We start from the raw sequence: 14,507 nt of genomic DNA, 5'->3' as shown, positions 1-14,507 counted from the left end.
TCAGGTGTGTGATTCCAGGTGAAGCTACACATCAGTCAAGGTGCTTTTGGTGGCTATATTTTATTTTCACCATGGAGCTAACTCATTATGTGTCATTCCATCTTCATCCATTCTGTCTTGAAGGATCCTGTTACATTTTGGCGACTTCTACCTGGAAAAATTAACCCTTCCACTCTTTGAATCTGTGGCAAGGGCAGAGTTGAAATTCTAATATTGGAAAACATTGTTTATGGTATTGGTCATTTCTGCCAGAAGAGTTTCTGAAGTGCAGGCTCTGTGCATTAGTCCATCTTTTTTATTTTTTTCAGAGGGATAGGATGTTACAAATCAGCTCTACTTGTATGTCTAAATAACCACAGAAACTAGCTTGAATCAATGTATTTACCTCTCTATTTCAGGAACATTGTAAGAGAGGAACTTGTATATATACATTAGCTGCTTTGATCTTCCCTGGAGAGGACTAAATCATTTGGAAAAGACTTACAGCTGTTTGCAACAAGGCACTGGGGTTAATGGTATCACATGTTGCTTAATCCATGGAGTTGTCCACCTGCATTATGTTTTGCTGTGAGTAGATTAAAAAGCCTTTACCCATCCATACCAAAACCACATTTCATTTAAGACTTTTCTAAGGAGTGCATCTAGATGCAGTTTATTTGTAGTTGTGGACTTCTGTGAGTACATTTGCAAGACTCTCCAAGCTGGAGGCATTCTCTAGTTTAGGGACATGTTCCCACGTGTTACTGTACAAGAGGGTTAGCTGTGGACTATGTCCTGTTAGTCTGCAAGGAGGAACAAGATTGTTTCAGATATGAACATTGTATACTTAGCCTGACACTTGCTCTGAAGTGGAAGTGAGCAGGCAAAATGCTATTGGAATAGGGGAAGCGTTTGCGGCCTGCAAGAGTTTCTGGTGCTGATTACTTAACTGCTGATGACGTTATTCCTCTCACTTGACATTGGTGTACCTGATCACCATGATCTAGTGATAGGTAAACATATAACTCTCATTTTTATCTAATAGTGTATATTTTTTTTCAAATTCTATGTGAGGTTGTGTTTTGAATCTGTATTTTTGTATATTTTGAATGATATAAAAAAGGACTGCCTGATTCCTGGTTATTGCTACCGGAGTTTCAAATGTTTTGTTTTTCAGTTCTCATCTGCAGCCTGGAGTACCCTTTCAAGTCAACCGCAGTTGTCCAAAACGAACTGTTGTATATACCAATACAAAGTTAGAAGTTCGGAAAATTCCACCACAGTTAAATAATATAACTCAGCTTAATACGCATTTCTGCAAATTTGGAACCATTGTAAATATTCAGGTAAGACTGTGGAGATCTGTCTGGTTTGTTCAAGAAATGTTTTGCAGTTATTTTTCTTCCAGGAGCTGTTACATGCTATTCACAGGTAATTACTAGGCTAATGACCCCAAAGGCCCATTTTAAGCCTATCCATGCTTCCAAAATATATTTGACAGATTTTGAAACGACTCATTTTATTTAGGGGTATAACTTGGGAATGAGTAATCAAACATTTACAGGCTTTCTGTTTCTAATTGTGACATAGGTGTCAGAGGGGGGGTAAAGTTAAGATTCACCATCAACTGATATAAGTTGGGGTTGAGTAACTGCAGGGAGGAACTCTGTTTCACATGGATGGGTGAGATACACACCTGTCCCTCCAACGTGTCTTATTTATATTGCAGCTGTGGTTTAGGATGTTCTTCATGTTTCACTGTTGCAGTCATCGCATTTGGGTTATCTGCCTGCAGGTAGCCCTCAGCCGGCCTGAATACCAGAGTCTTTGGATTTCTGCGTCTGATGCTGTCGCCTCTTCCATGATGTCAGGTAGTCAGGGGTATACATCATGCAGCTGACGCCATTACATCAGTCTTTCTTGCCATGCGGTGCCCGAAGCAGAAGCAGTTCGCAAGTGCCGGTTGGCCGACTCCTGAAATTTTTGTTTTCGAGTTTCAGATCTGAAGTCTTCAAAAAGAGAAGTACCCCGCTGGGGATCTTTTTTTCTTGCTCTAACAGATGTCAGAAAAAATTAACAATTGTCTTGCCTGTGGAAAGCAAATACCTCATAGAGATTTTCATTCTTACTGCATCACCTGTTTAGTCCCAGACCACGATGTCCCTCACTGTCGGGTTTTGTGCCTTGTTGAATGCCCAAAGTATTCTTCGTTGGGTTCTTTTTGTAGCTAAATACCTTTGTTCTCTATCTCTGTACTCCGAAATGGCTTCATTAAGCCATCCGACTTCCAATCTTCCAAAAAAGCGTAAGGATAAAGACAGAGACCACATAGGTCCAAAACTGCCGATAACGCTTCCGTTAAGCTAGTCGCCAGTCCGCTGGTACACAGTGAGGCACTTTCGCAGCCCCTGATACCCGCTACTACAGATTCACAGGTCTGTACTGAGACCCATTCGTAGTCCAGTATGCCGCAAGATGCCTCTTCGACTATGGAACCTGCGGATATCTCTACGTTGGATGGGTCTGGAGCTGCTGTGCAGGCACCGAATTCTGAGGGTGTAATGTTCATCGTGCATACAGCTGCAGTAATCACAGATGGGTTTTCAGCCGTCAGGCGGTCCCTCGGTCGGCTGAATTCCAAAGTCTTGGTCCGGCGTCGGTTGTCGTCGCTTACTCTTCTGACGTCAGTAAGGCCAGAGTATATAAGACACAGCCGACGTCATGTTCTTCAGTCTTTTTTGCTGTGCGGTGCCCGAAGCAGAAGCAGTTCGCAAGTGCCGGTCGGCCAGCTCCTGAATTACGAAAAAATTGGAAGCGAAGTCTTCTTTAAAGCTAAGTACCCCGTTGGGGAAACTTTTCTTGCCTCAGACCGATGTCAGAAAAAGTTAATAATTGTATTTCTTGTGGGAAGCAAATACCGCATAAGGATTTCCATTCCCTTTGCATACCTTGTTTGGGCTCAGACCACGACGTCTCGGGCTGTCGCTTTTGCACTACCTTCAATAAACGCACTATCAAGCATCGGGCGGAGTTCGCCCAACACTACTTTGGTAAAGCTTTTGATTATAAAATGTCGTCGGACACTCCGACTACCGTTTTGTCCAAAAAACGCAAGGAAAAGGACCGACACGCGAGACCCGCGGTCCCCGCCGACACCACGCCAAAACAGGCTACACATGGTCCGGTTCTCAGCGAGACGCCTTTGCAGTCCCTGACTACCGACGACACTCCTTTGGCAGTGTCCTCTGTACCCGAGACCGCTGGGTCCTCGGCCCTTTCCCAGACTACAACCGAAGCCCCTGCTAATGTCGAGCCTACTAATGTGGACAGGTCCACCTCCACCCATGGTGTATTTAGGCCCTCATCTTCTTTTTCAATAAAGGCTTTTACTAAATCCAAAGCAGCCAGGCATCCCACGAGGCCTGTTGCACAGGGCCCATCTCCTGGACCCATGCCTAAGAAACAGATGCTTAAAATGGCTGAGGATTTAATTACTCTTATCAGAGGTTCTCAGCCCCCTCCTGACAAGAGACCCAGAGTGGAGGAAGAATCTCCCTCTTCTGATCAGGGATCCATTTTATCAGAACATTCTGATGCAGAGGAACACTCTTACTCCCCTTTTGAGGATTCGGATGCAGAACAGTCCATTCCTGCTGTATCCCCTCCTGAGGATTTTTCTTTTGGGGAAACCTTGCACACTTTGAGGGAACACTTCCATTGGGAAGGCCAAGACTTTTCAGATTCCAAGAAAAGACTTAGGGAATTTCTTTGGTTACCTCAGCACAGACCTCTGGCTATATCCCCTGTTTTGGAAGTACTGGATGATGTTTATTCGGAGGCTTGCCTTAACCCTGATTCTCTGCCTCCTGCACCAGTAAAACCTGATAGGTATTACAGAGTACCCAGCTCTCACCAATTTCTCTACAAAGGCCATAATGCTGACCCTGAAACCATTTCACAAGGCCCCAAGGGATTAAAGGCCTCCACTGCCAAGAATCCACTCCCTGCAGAAAGGGAATCCAGATCTCTAGAAAAGTGGGGTAAAAAGGTATATACCTCAGCCACCCTAGCCATGAGGGCCTTAAACTGTCAGTTTCATATGATTAAATATCAACAGTACCTGTTATCACAATTAAGGAACAAAATGTCTCAACCTGAACAACCAGATTTAAAAGAGTTACAGGATATGATGCATAGTGCGGAGCAAGTGGGTAAACACACCTTACAATGTGGTTATGATGCCCTAGAGGCTTCCAGTAGAGTGGCTGCTACAGGATCAGTCATTCGCAGACATGCCTGGCTTAGGGAACAAAATTTACCTGATAATGTGAAAGCTAAGCTTCTTGATGCTCCTTTACAAAAGGATGTGCTGTTTGGTACAAATGCTGAGGAGATATTACGGAAAATGGACGAAAAAGCCAAATCTATGCAAACTGTCAAAGCTTTTTTACAGGTCCAACCACCACGTTTTAGCAGTTATTGGCCTTCAAAAAATGGTCCTTTCCAGCCACTGACAAGCCCCAAAGAGGTAGATACAGACGCACAAGGGGCAGGGGACAATCACAAGGATCATATAGAGGCCGACAATGGCAATCCCCAGCACCAAGAGGTGGCGAAGAAAGTGCACAACAGTACAGGAAACAAAACCAATGACTCCCTCATTTCCATGCCAAGCATGTCTCAGCTGGCAGCACCTTTGGGAGGAAAGCTAGCATTATTTGCAAGAAATTGGCATATTGTCACAACAGACAAATGGATCCTAGATATTATAAACAGAGGCTACAAATTTCAATTTCACACTCTTCCAACCATGAGAGGTATGCCAAACCTGCCACACAATCACAGGGCAGAGGCACAACTACAAATTTCAAAGCTCATAAAAATGAGAGCTATTCAAGAGGTACCTATTCACGAACAAGGTCAAGGTTTTTATTCAAGACTTTCTCTGGTACCAAGGAAAGGAACCGACTGGAGACCCATTCTGGACTTATCCATCCTAAACACATTTTTACTCGTACCAAAATTCAAGATGCTCACATTACAGCAGCTTCTTCCCATGCTGGGCAAGGACTTTTGTCTGGTAACATTGGACCTCAAGGAGGCATACCTGCATGTCCCAGTCAGACAAAGCTGCAGAAGATACCTCAGATTTCTTGCAGGTTCAATCCACTATCAATTCTCTGCATTGCCCTTTGGCTTATCTACTGCGCCCAGAGTATTCACAAAGTGCCTGGCATCAGTGATTGCCTACTGCAGACTTCAAGGGATACAAATTTACCCTTATTTGGACGACTGCCTGATCCAAGCGGACAGCAAACGCATACTTCTGGAACATCTGGCATATGTAACACGGTTACTGCATTCTCTGGGATACACCATCAACAAAGAGAAATCCAAGCTAACTCCATCTCAGAAAATAACCTTCCTGGGTGCCAACTTGGACACAAACACCCAGATGGCCTATCTTACGCCAGAAAAGCAAGGGCAACTAACTCAGTACTTCAAAATACTAGCAAAATGTACCAGGCTTACTGCAAGGAAAATCCTGCAGGCTCTGGGTTTAATGGCATCTTGCATTCTTTTAATCCCATGTGCAAAGCTGCATATGAGGAAACTTCAGTGGTACCTAAAAAACTTATGGTCTCAACACAGTCACAGTTTGGAAATAATAATACCAATAATTCCATGTTTGCAAAAGGAATTTCTATGGTGGGCCCAAGCATGTCAAGCAAACACAGGCCTACCATTCTGCAAGCCTCAAGCAAAGCAAGTCATCACAACAGACGCTTCAGATTACGCCTGGGGGGCGCACATGACGGACAGGTGCATTCAGGGCGAATGGTCCCAAAAGGAAAAGCACCTTCAAATCAATCAAAAAGAAATGCTAGCAGTAATAAATGCAATTACAGCTTTCAGGGACTTCCTACATCCAGGACAATTACTGATAAGAACAGACAACACCACAGTAATGTGGTACATAAACAAACAAGGAGGAACACATTCATACCCCTTGTGCAGACTAGCCATGACTCTTTGGAACTTGGCTCTGGAATGGCAAATCGAACTTCAAGCACAGTACTTGCCAGGATTGGAAAACACGCTGGCAGACAATCTAAGCAGAAATATGACAGATCCACACGAATGGAAGTTACATCCTCAGGTGTTTACAGAGATAATCCAAACGTGGGGGAGGCCAGACATAGATCTTTTTGCCTCCCACAGGAATCATCAATTGGAAAAGTTTTGTTCGAGGACCTTTCATCCAAAGGCCTGGAGAGTGGACGCCCTTTCATTCAGTTGGACAGCATGGACAGTTTACGCATTCCCACCTCTGCCTCTTCTGCCCAAGGTGCTTCTGAAAGCAAGAGCAGACAGACCGAAGATGATACTGATTGCTCCAGATTGGCCAAGGCAACACTGGTACCCACTGCTAAGGAGCCTAACACATACTCCCCCCTGGTCCATGCCTCTAATGCTTCTTCTGCTGACTCAGCACAACTACAAAACTCTTCACAGTCAGCTGAAAACACTCAATCTCGCTGCATGGAAAATTCCTTAACATCACAACAGACCCTACTCTCCAAGGAGGTGCAGGATGTCATTTTGGAGGCCAGAAGGCCATCTACTAGAAAAGCTTACTCCGAAAAATGGAAGCGGTTCTGTATTTGGAATGAGAAAAAAGGCCAGGACCCTATAAAACTGAACTTGCCTCAGGTGTTACGGTATCTAGCTGAGCTGCTGAACAGTGGACTTTCATTTTCTTCCATAAAAATCCATGCCTCAGCCATTTCTGCAGAATTCAACACGGATCCACCTTTATTTTCTCACCCACTCTTACGACAGTTCCTCAGAGGGGCTAAGAATATAAGGCCACCAAGGAAAGAACCAATTCCAGCCTGGGATCTTAATTACATACTAGAAAAATTAACATTGCCTCCTTTTGAACCAGCTGCTTCAATAGATTTGCAATATTTGTCCTGGAAAACTGCCTTCCTTCTGGCTATCACTTCAGCTTGGAGAGTTTCGGAACTACAGGCCCTCATGGCGGTGCAGCCCTTTCTCATTTTCCATCAAGACAGAGTTTCCCTTCGTACCAACCCATCATTTATGCCTAAAGTGGTATCCAGGGTAGCTTTAAATCAAGCCATACACCTCCCTACCTTTTACCCCAATCCTCAAAACAAAGGGGAAAGGCTGCTATATTCTTTAGACATCCATAGGCAGCTACGTTACTATTTGGACAGAAGAAAGTCCTTCAGGAAATCAGAACAACTCTTTGTGTCCTATGCTGTAGGGGCTCAAGGGAAGCCAGTTTCCAAGCAGACTATTTCAAAGTGGATAGGCCACTGCATACGGTTTTGTTATTCCTATCATGGGAAATCTGTTCCTACAGGTATCAGATCACACTCCACCAGGGCCACAGCTACCTCTACAGCCTTCCTCAGAGGAGTTCCTACCAAAGATATTTTGGAGGCAGCCACTTGGAGTTCTGTACATACCTTCACAAAACACTACCACCTGCCCTTATATTCCAGAACAAGAGCAGGTTTTGCCACTGCTGTTTTGCAGGGCATTCTGGCTCAACCCAGTTCCTCCTAGTACCTACCACCCTGTGCGTAGCTTTGGGACTCTACCCATCTGTGATTACTGCAGCTGTATGCACGATGAACATAGTACAGTTTTGTACCTACCATAAATGTAGATGTTCGAGTGCTAATACAGCTGCAGTACAGGTTTCCCTCCCTCCTTCCCCACTTGGTAAAGGCATGGGGCCTAACAACCTCTTCATACAACCTGACTGGGTTATCCTTCTATGGTTTATTTGCTTGCTACCACTGATTTTGAATTATATTGCATTGCTTGTGTATTCATATAAGCATAATTTATGTATTGCCTTCCTTCTGGGGGCACCTGACATCTGGGGCAAGAAAGACTGAAGAACATGGCATCGGCTGTGTCTTATATACTCTGGCCTCTCTGACGTCAGAAGAGAAAGCGACGACAACCGACGCCGGACCAAGACTTTGGAATTCGGCCGACCGAGGGACCGCCTGACGGCAGAAAACTCCATCTGTGATTACTGCAGCTGTATTAGCACTCGAACATCTACATTTATGGTAGGTACAAAACTGTACTTTCTGAATAGTTACAATTCAGTCCATTCTGCCTCCTCTGCACGAGGACGACTGGATGTGCTCTTTAGATATCCAGGATGTATCCTGTCACATCAAAATAGACAGGCAATCCATGAGATATCTATGCTTTTGGCTGGGAGCTGATCATTACCAGTTCAGAGTTCTGCCTTTTGGTATCACCACAACCCCCAGGGTGTTCACCAAATGCATGGCAACAGTAGCAGCTTACTTGAGACTCAAAGGATTCCAAGTGTTTCCATACCTCGATGTTTGACTCTTCACCACCCCATTCAGGCATCAACTTCTACAAGCCAAGGATTACTTGCTCCAGATTTCCAAAACCTTAGGCATCTCAGTAAACCATGCCAAATTGAATGTGGTCCCCGTAGAGACCCTGGAATTTATAGGGACTGTATTGAATACAATGACTCAGGTGGCATCCTTACACCATTGAGAAATCAGGTGCGGGCCATACTGTTTCATCCATCCCCTCCAGCAAAGATAGTACTATAAAGTAAAAAGTCAAAGTAAACTTTGTCATTTAGAACTACACATGTGTAGCCTAAACAAAATTTCATGCATTAGCTCAGTTCTTGAGATTGCTAAGGAAAATGAAATGCATACAAGTAGAGGAATAAACATAACTAACAAATAAAGTACTACTCCCTGTACACGCAAGAAAGACAGAGATATTTACCAGCACTCGTATATGAAAAGAATACCCTCCCCTGAGTTAAATTAACTACCCTATTTAAAGTAATGCAAAACACACTACAGATTGAAATGCCCAAGTTATTTGTCTAATATTGCTCTTGAGTAAGTTAAATAATACTGACTGTGGATATAATAAATAAGTATTGCATTTACTTGTAATAAATGTAAGTATATGTTGCACAAATAAAAATTTACTTATGTGTCTAGACCCCTAGGACTAGTGCCCAAGTTCATTAGTCTGATCACTGTAGGTTAGAAACTGTTACTTAATCTTGTAGTCCTGCAGGGTATGCTGCAATTATCTCCTTCCAGTGCCAGATGCTTAAACAGTCAATGCACAGGATGCAAGTTGTTCTGTATTATTTTGGTGGCCTTTCAGATGCTTCTTGCAGAATTAAGATGTTATATCAATGAAAGATGGAGACCTGTTACCATCCCTGCAACCCTCATCACCCTTTGTAGCGCCTTCCTTTCTGTAACTGTGCAGCTTCCAAACCACACTGTAGAGTTGCAGGTGCAGATGCCTCTATTGCACCTCTATAGAAGGTGGAGAGAATATGAGGAGGAAGCTTAGCTTTTTTCAGCCTTCTTAAAAAGTGGAGGCGTTGTTGCACTTTCTTGACCATTTGGCTGGTGTTTTCTGACCACGAGAGATCCTCTAATATGTGTACAACAGGAATTTCATACTCTTAACCCTCTCCACACTCTCATCATTGATCCTGAGCACTGGGTGGTTTGTTCTCCTTTTCCTGAAGTCAATCTATTTGGTATTGCTTACATTCAGGTCATGGTTGTTCCTTTCACAGCAACTGATCAAAGATGCCACCTCCTCTCTGTATGCCCTTTCATCCTTCTTTGTGATGAGCCCCACGACTGTAGTCTCATCATTAAACTTGATGATATGGTTGGACTTGTGCTTAGCATAGCAGTCGTGGGTCAGGGTGGTGAATAACAGTGGGCTGAGAACACATCCCTGTGGAACCCCCGTGTTAATCGTGATGCACTTTGATGTGTTCTTACCCGAACAATACCCTCTGTGGTCTCTCAATCAAGAAGTCCAAGATCCAGTTACAGAGATGCTTACTGATTTCTAAATGTGCCAGTTTTTCTATCAGCTGCAGTAGTACCATCATATTAAATGCAGAGCTGAAGTCTATGAACAGCATCCCCACATAGTTTTCTTTGCCCTCTAAATGCTCAAGGGAGATGTGTAGTGCTAATAATGTGGCATCAGCTGAGGATCTGTTAGCTTTGTACGCAAACTGCAGAGGGTCAGAATCAGTAGTCATGATGAAAGATGCCTTTTGATTAGCTGCTCAAAAGGTTTCATAACAGTGGATGTCAAAGTGACTGGTCTGTAGTCGTTAGGGCTGGAGGGAGTGTTTTTTAGGTAGTGGTATGATGTTAATTTCCTTGTAGTATGAGGGTACTTTTTCTTATCTGCTGTGCAGAGTGACCACGAGGGTAGAGAATGGGCGATCTCTTAGGACTGCTTTTTCATTGCAATGCACATACTGGGGAAACCAACATGCTGGCAGACAGACTCAGCAGGTCCATTCTGATTCTCCGCTAGTGGTCTGTCAGACAATCCGAAGCGAACATGATCTTCTGCTGCTGGAGCCAGCGTTGCTGCAACCTTTTTGCCTGGCTCCTGAACAACAAATGCAGCAATTATTTCACTCTGATTCTCCCTCTGGGAGAGTTACCGATAGATGCTCTGATTTACGATTGGCTACCAGGTCTCTTCTGTGCATACCCTCTTCTTCCTCTGATTCTCAAATTCTTACAGAAAGCGCATAGGCGGAATAGCTCAGTCATCCTCATTGCCCCCCATCTGGCTTCGTCAGGTGTGGTTCCTCTTCCTCTGATCTCAATTGAAGTATCCCTTAAGGGTACTAGAACCCACTCAGGATCTCCTTTCTCATCCATTGGGAATTCAGCATCCCAGTCTTCATTCCCTCAAGCTAACTGCGTGATTTTGCCACTTCCACTAATAATCAGATAGTCCAGGCTTGTGTCCCCAATTTGTGACATTATCTTGTCCTCCAGAAGGCTTTCACCAAGTAAGTTTACAGAAGCATATGAGGAGATTTTCTGTTTAGGCTTCCAATCAGAATATCAATCCTTCTTCAGCACCTACTTCAGCCGTTTTTCTTGTTCTATCTACTTTTTTTAAAGGAAAGGGCTAGTTTCTCTACTATTAAGCTTTAGTTGACAGCCATTTCCAGTTTCCACTTTGAAGACAAGTCCTTCCCTCTGGCTTTGTCAGGATTATGTAAAGGCTTCATGAAAGGAGTCTTTCTTCAGACTCCCAATAAAGGACCCCACACCTCCTCCTTGGGATCACATGGTGGTCCTTCAGGGTTTAACTCAGAAACCCTTTGAATCAGCAGACAAATGTGATATGAAGTTTCTTTCTTGGAAAACTATCCTTTTAGTTCAACAAAAAGAATTTCTGAGCTTCAAGCCTTATTGGCTAAGCCTCCTTACATTATATTTCTTAAGGACAGTGTGTCTCTATGGACCAGCCCTTCCTTTCTTCTTAAAATGATGACAGTGCCCAACATTAACCAGTCCATCCAATTACCAGTCTTTCCAAAATTTACAAATAAGGGTGAATACATGCTTCACCTTCTTGACGTTCACAGACAATTGTTTTTATCTTCACAGAACAAAACAGTTCAGGAAGTCTGACCAGCTGTTTGTATCCTTTACCCCAACCCTTTAAGTCAGGCAGTTTCTAAGATTACCATTGGCTAAATAAATTATGGATTGCATATTTGCATTTCGCTGATGTATTCTCACAAAAGATTAGAATTGCCTCTACCCCCTAGAGCTCACTGCACTAGATCTATGGCTACTTCATCTGCCTTTTTGTCGAGAACTTCCATTGACGATATTTGCATGGCAGCCACTTGGTCAAAGTGTACTTTTCTTACACATTAAACATTGTTTCCAGAATTAGAGCTTCCTTTGGTTCGACAGTGTTCTGGCATGTCCTTCCGTAAGGGTCTCTTGAGAGCTATGTAGCTGGCGTCTGTGACCAGTTTGTGAGGAGGAATGAAAAGGACGACATCAGATTTAAAAGTTATGTACTTAACATAACAACCAAGTTACAAAGTGGAAATTGCACCCAAATATACCAAAAAAGAAAGTGTCCAAGGTGCAAAAAGGAAGGAATCCAGACACCATCCAAAATCGGCTTTATTGTAGAAAAAAAGCACAGGCAGGCTAAAACATTAACGCCTTGTATGTTAACCACAGCGTTTTCGTCTTGTTGTATAGACTTAGATAAAATCCCATATACACAAATCCCTTATTTATACTAAGTCAAATAAGTAATAAACCAATTAACCAATAAAGAAACTGATTGATTTAAACCTTTAAAAGCATACAACTGTATATATTGTCAGTGAAGGGAGAACATCTTAAAAAAAGAGAATGCATGTTTTTTGTTGTGCATTATAAAGGCATCTAAATAATACCTTGCTATGAATAGTAATACAGAAAATATATGTTGGAAAATATTAAAACATTCTTAAAATCCTGGTATTTAAAACCAAATAAATATAGGTTGTAAAAAAGGAAAAGTAGTATAGTAAATACGTAAAACTTCCATTCAAAAGAAATTCTGTTCCTACATAAGGTTCTGTGACCAAGTCTAGTGCCATCTGGTGGCCAGTATATTAAACATTTTCCAAATTTCTTCAGAGTTTAGCTGCTCTTAATTTTAAAAGTGGTTTAATAGATATATAGTCATTCAGACCTGGGGCATGATCTGCCTGCAATGTTACTTGCCACCACAATTCCCTGTATTCCAGGGTATCTTCCCATGGACCGCCTCTAATGTTATATTTAACATTTTCTAACACTAAAAAACCAAAGGTAGCACTTTTACATTCTTTAGTATGTTTAAATAGTGCGTTGGTTTCTTTACCTTTGGATATTTCATAAATATGTTCATATATCCTCTTTTTTAACTTCCTTTCGGATTTACCCACATAGACCTGAAGAAGTCTAGAAGGACGAAAGCGATCTTTGTTAATAGGTTATGAAAATAGAAACTGATTTTTACATGCAAAATGTATATGTATATATTTATATATAATTTTTGAACGCAAAATGAACTAAGGTTGATATATTTCCAGCCATGTAGTATATTGCCTTGTATAAAATCACAGACTTAATAATCTACTTAATTTGGTTAAATAAGATGTACCATTAAAGTACATTAGGGCTATATATTATTATGACAGCTACTAGGTAGGGCAGGACCAGCTCGAATGTCACACTGATGGGGGAAGGGATGTGAATTTAACATATGTACCAATAACACTTTGTTTTACAGCACAATAAACCACTCTTATGCCTGATAAAAAGTATATATATATTTAGAAAGCTTGTGAGGAAATTATTACTCTATTTTTGTTTTACTTGGATCGCTTGTCTGTGTACTTAATAAAGGATTTTTGACTGGAAACAGACTGCCTGCCTTGCTTGGATTACTTTCGAATACTTAGTATTGCTGTAGAATTATATATTTTCTATTATTACTTTTTGACTTGACGAGTTTACGTTTGCTACTTCTACTACTTTTGTCTGATCTGATTAATATACAGTGATTAACTAAAAATATATGGACTGAAAATCTTCCACACAGAGAAGTTTCTTACACTGTTTTCCATTTTTGTTCTTCCTCACCTTCCCTCCCACTCATCCCCCAGCCATGTCACTCCTAGAAGGTTCTGTTGGATGGCGTTGGGACCTTTAAGTTCCTGGTTTGAGTGTCAGCCTTTTTCTTCTATCTGTTTCTGTTTCAATGATACAGTGCGAAAATTAGGCGGCAAACTTGATCTGAGTTGGGGATGGGGTAGGGCATTATAGGTAGGGGGAGAATTTTGAAAGTTGGATCCGAAGTTTTGTATATGTGGCAGAGTCAGATCTGAGGATCGGATCCTAGACCCATTTGTGAGGACAAATGAAAACGGACAACACAGATGCCAGGTTATGGAAACTATATAACTTCTAATTCTACAGATGGGCACTTCCTTTTCTGTGAGCTGTTCTGTGTACTGTACATACAAACGCAAATGTATTAAACTTAATATACCCCATTCTACTGAAGCAAATAAAGGTTAAAAGTATATTTTAATATTAGAAAGCCTACTTTATATGATGAATACATTATTACAGCAAAAAAGAAAGATAAATTAATTAAAATGCTTTGTAAATATTGTAAATGATTTCTAAGGATACCTTTTGAAGATGAACGTCTTCATTGCTAACTTTTCCGTGTGCTGGAGAAGTTGAGTTACATATTCGCTCAAATGAGCATTTGCTGTTTTCTGTTTCGATCATCGGAAGTTCAATGAACGTAACCTTTGATGATTAAACATAGACCCCACTAAATGAATGAAATCAATCAATCAATAAGACAATCAGTAATTACCTAAATGCAGTTATTTTTAAATAAGGTAACAAAAGCAAAAATGGAACATAAGATTTCCAAAAAAATGTAGAGTGCTTGGCATATAGTGTAGCATACAGCATTATGACTAGTCACCAGTCATAAATAAGACACATGAATGCCAAGAGATTCAACTTGAGAGAGAAACTCAAGACATTGATTTCTTGGCACTCATGTTGAGACCAGATAACAAAGGGTTAGGACTGAATACT

The 14,507-nt window shown here is 41.8% G+C and overlaps 1 protein-coding gene across 2 annotated transcripts in view; it reads left to right on the top strand.

The window, feature by feature from the left end:
• Positions 1 to 14,507, top strand: part of RBM27 (RNA binding motif protein 27) — a 2,498,992-nt gene that overhangs the window by 1,194,778 nt on the left and 1,289,707 nt on the right. For both annotated transcript variants that reach the window (XM_044064021.1, XM_044064022.1), the window contains one exon: positions 1,157 to 1,325. In XM_044064021.1, coding sequence (XP_043919956.1) covers positions 1,157 to 1,325 — 169 coding nt within the window. The remainder of the gene's footprint in view (positions 1 to 1,156; positions 1,326 to 14,507) is intronic.

This window comes from Protopterus annectens, chromosome 2.part2 (genome assembly GCF_019279795.1).
Source record: "Protopterus annectens isolate FY-2018-M chromosome 2.part2, PAN1.0, whole genome shotgun sequence".
Taxonomy (NCBI): Eukaryota; Metazoa; Chordata; order Ceratodontiformes; family Protopteridae; genus Protopterus; species Protopterus annectens.
Note: the sequence above shows the minus strand (reverse complement) of the source record. Positions and strands in the feature narration are given on the sequence as shown.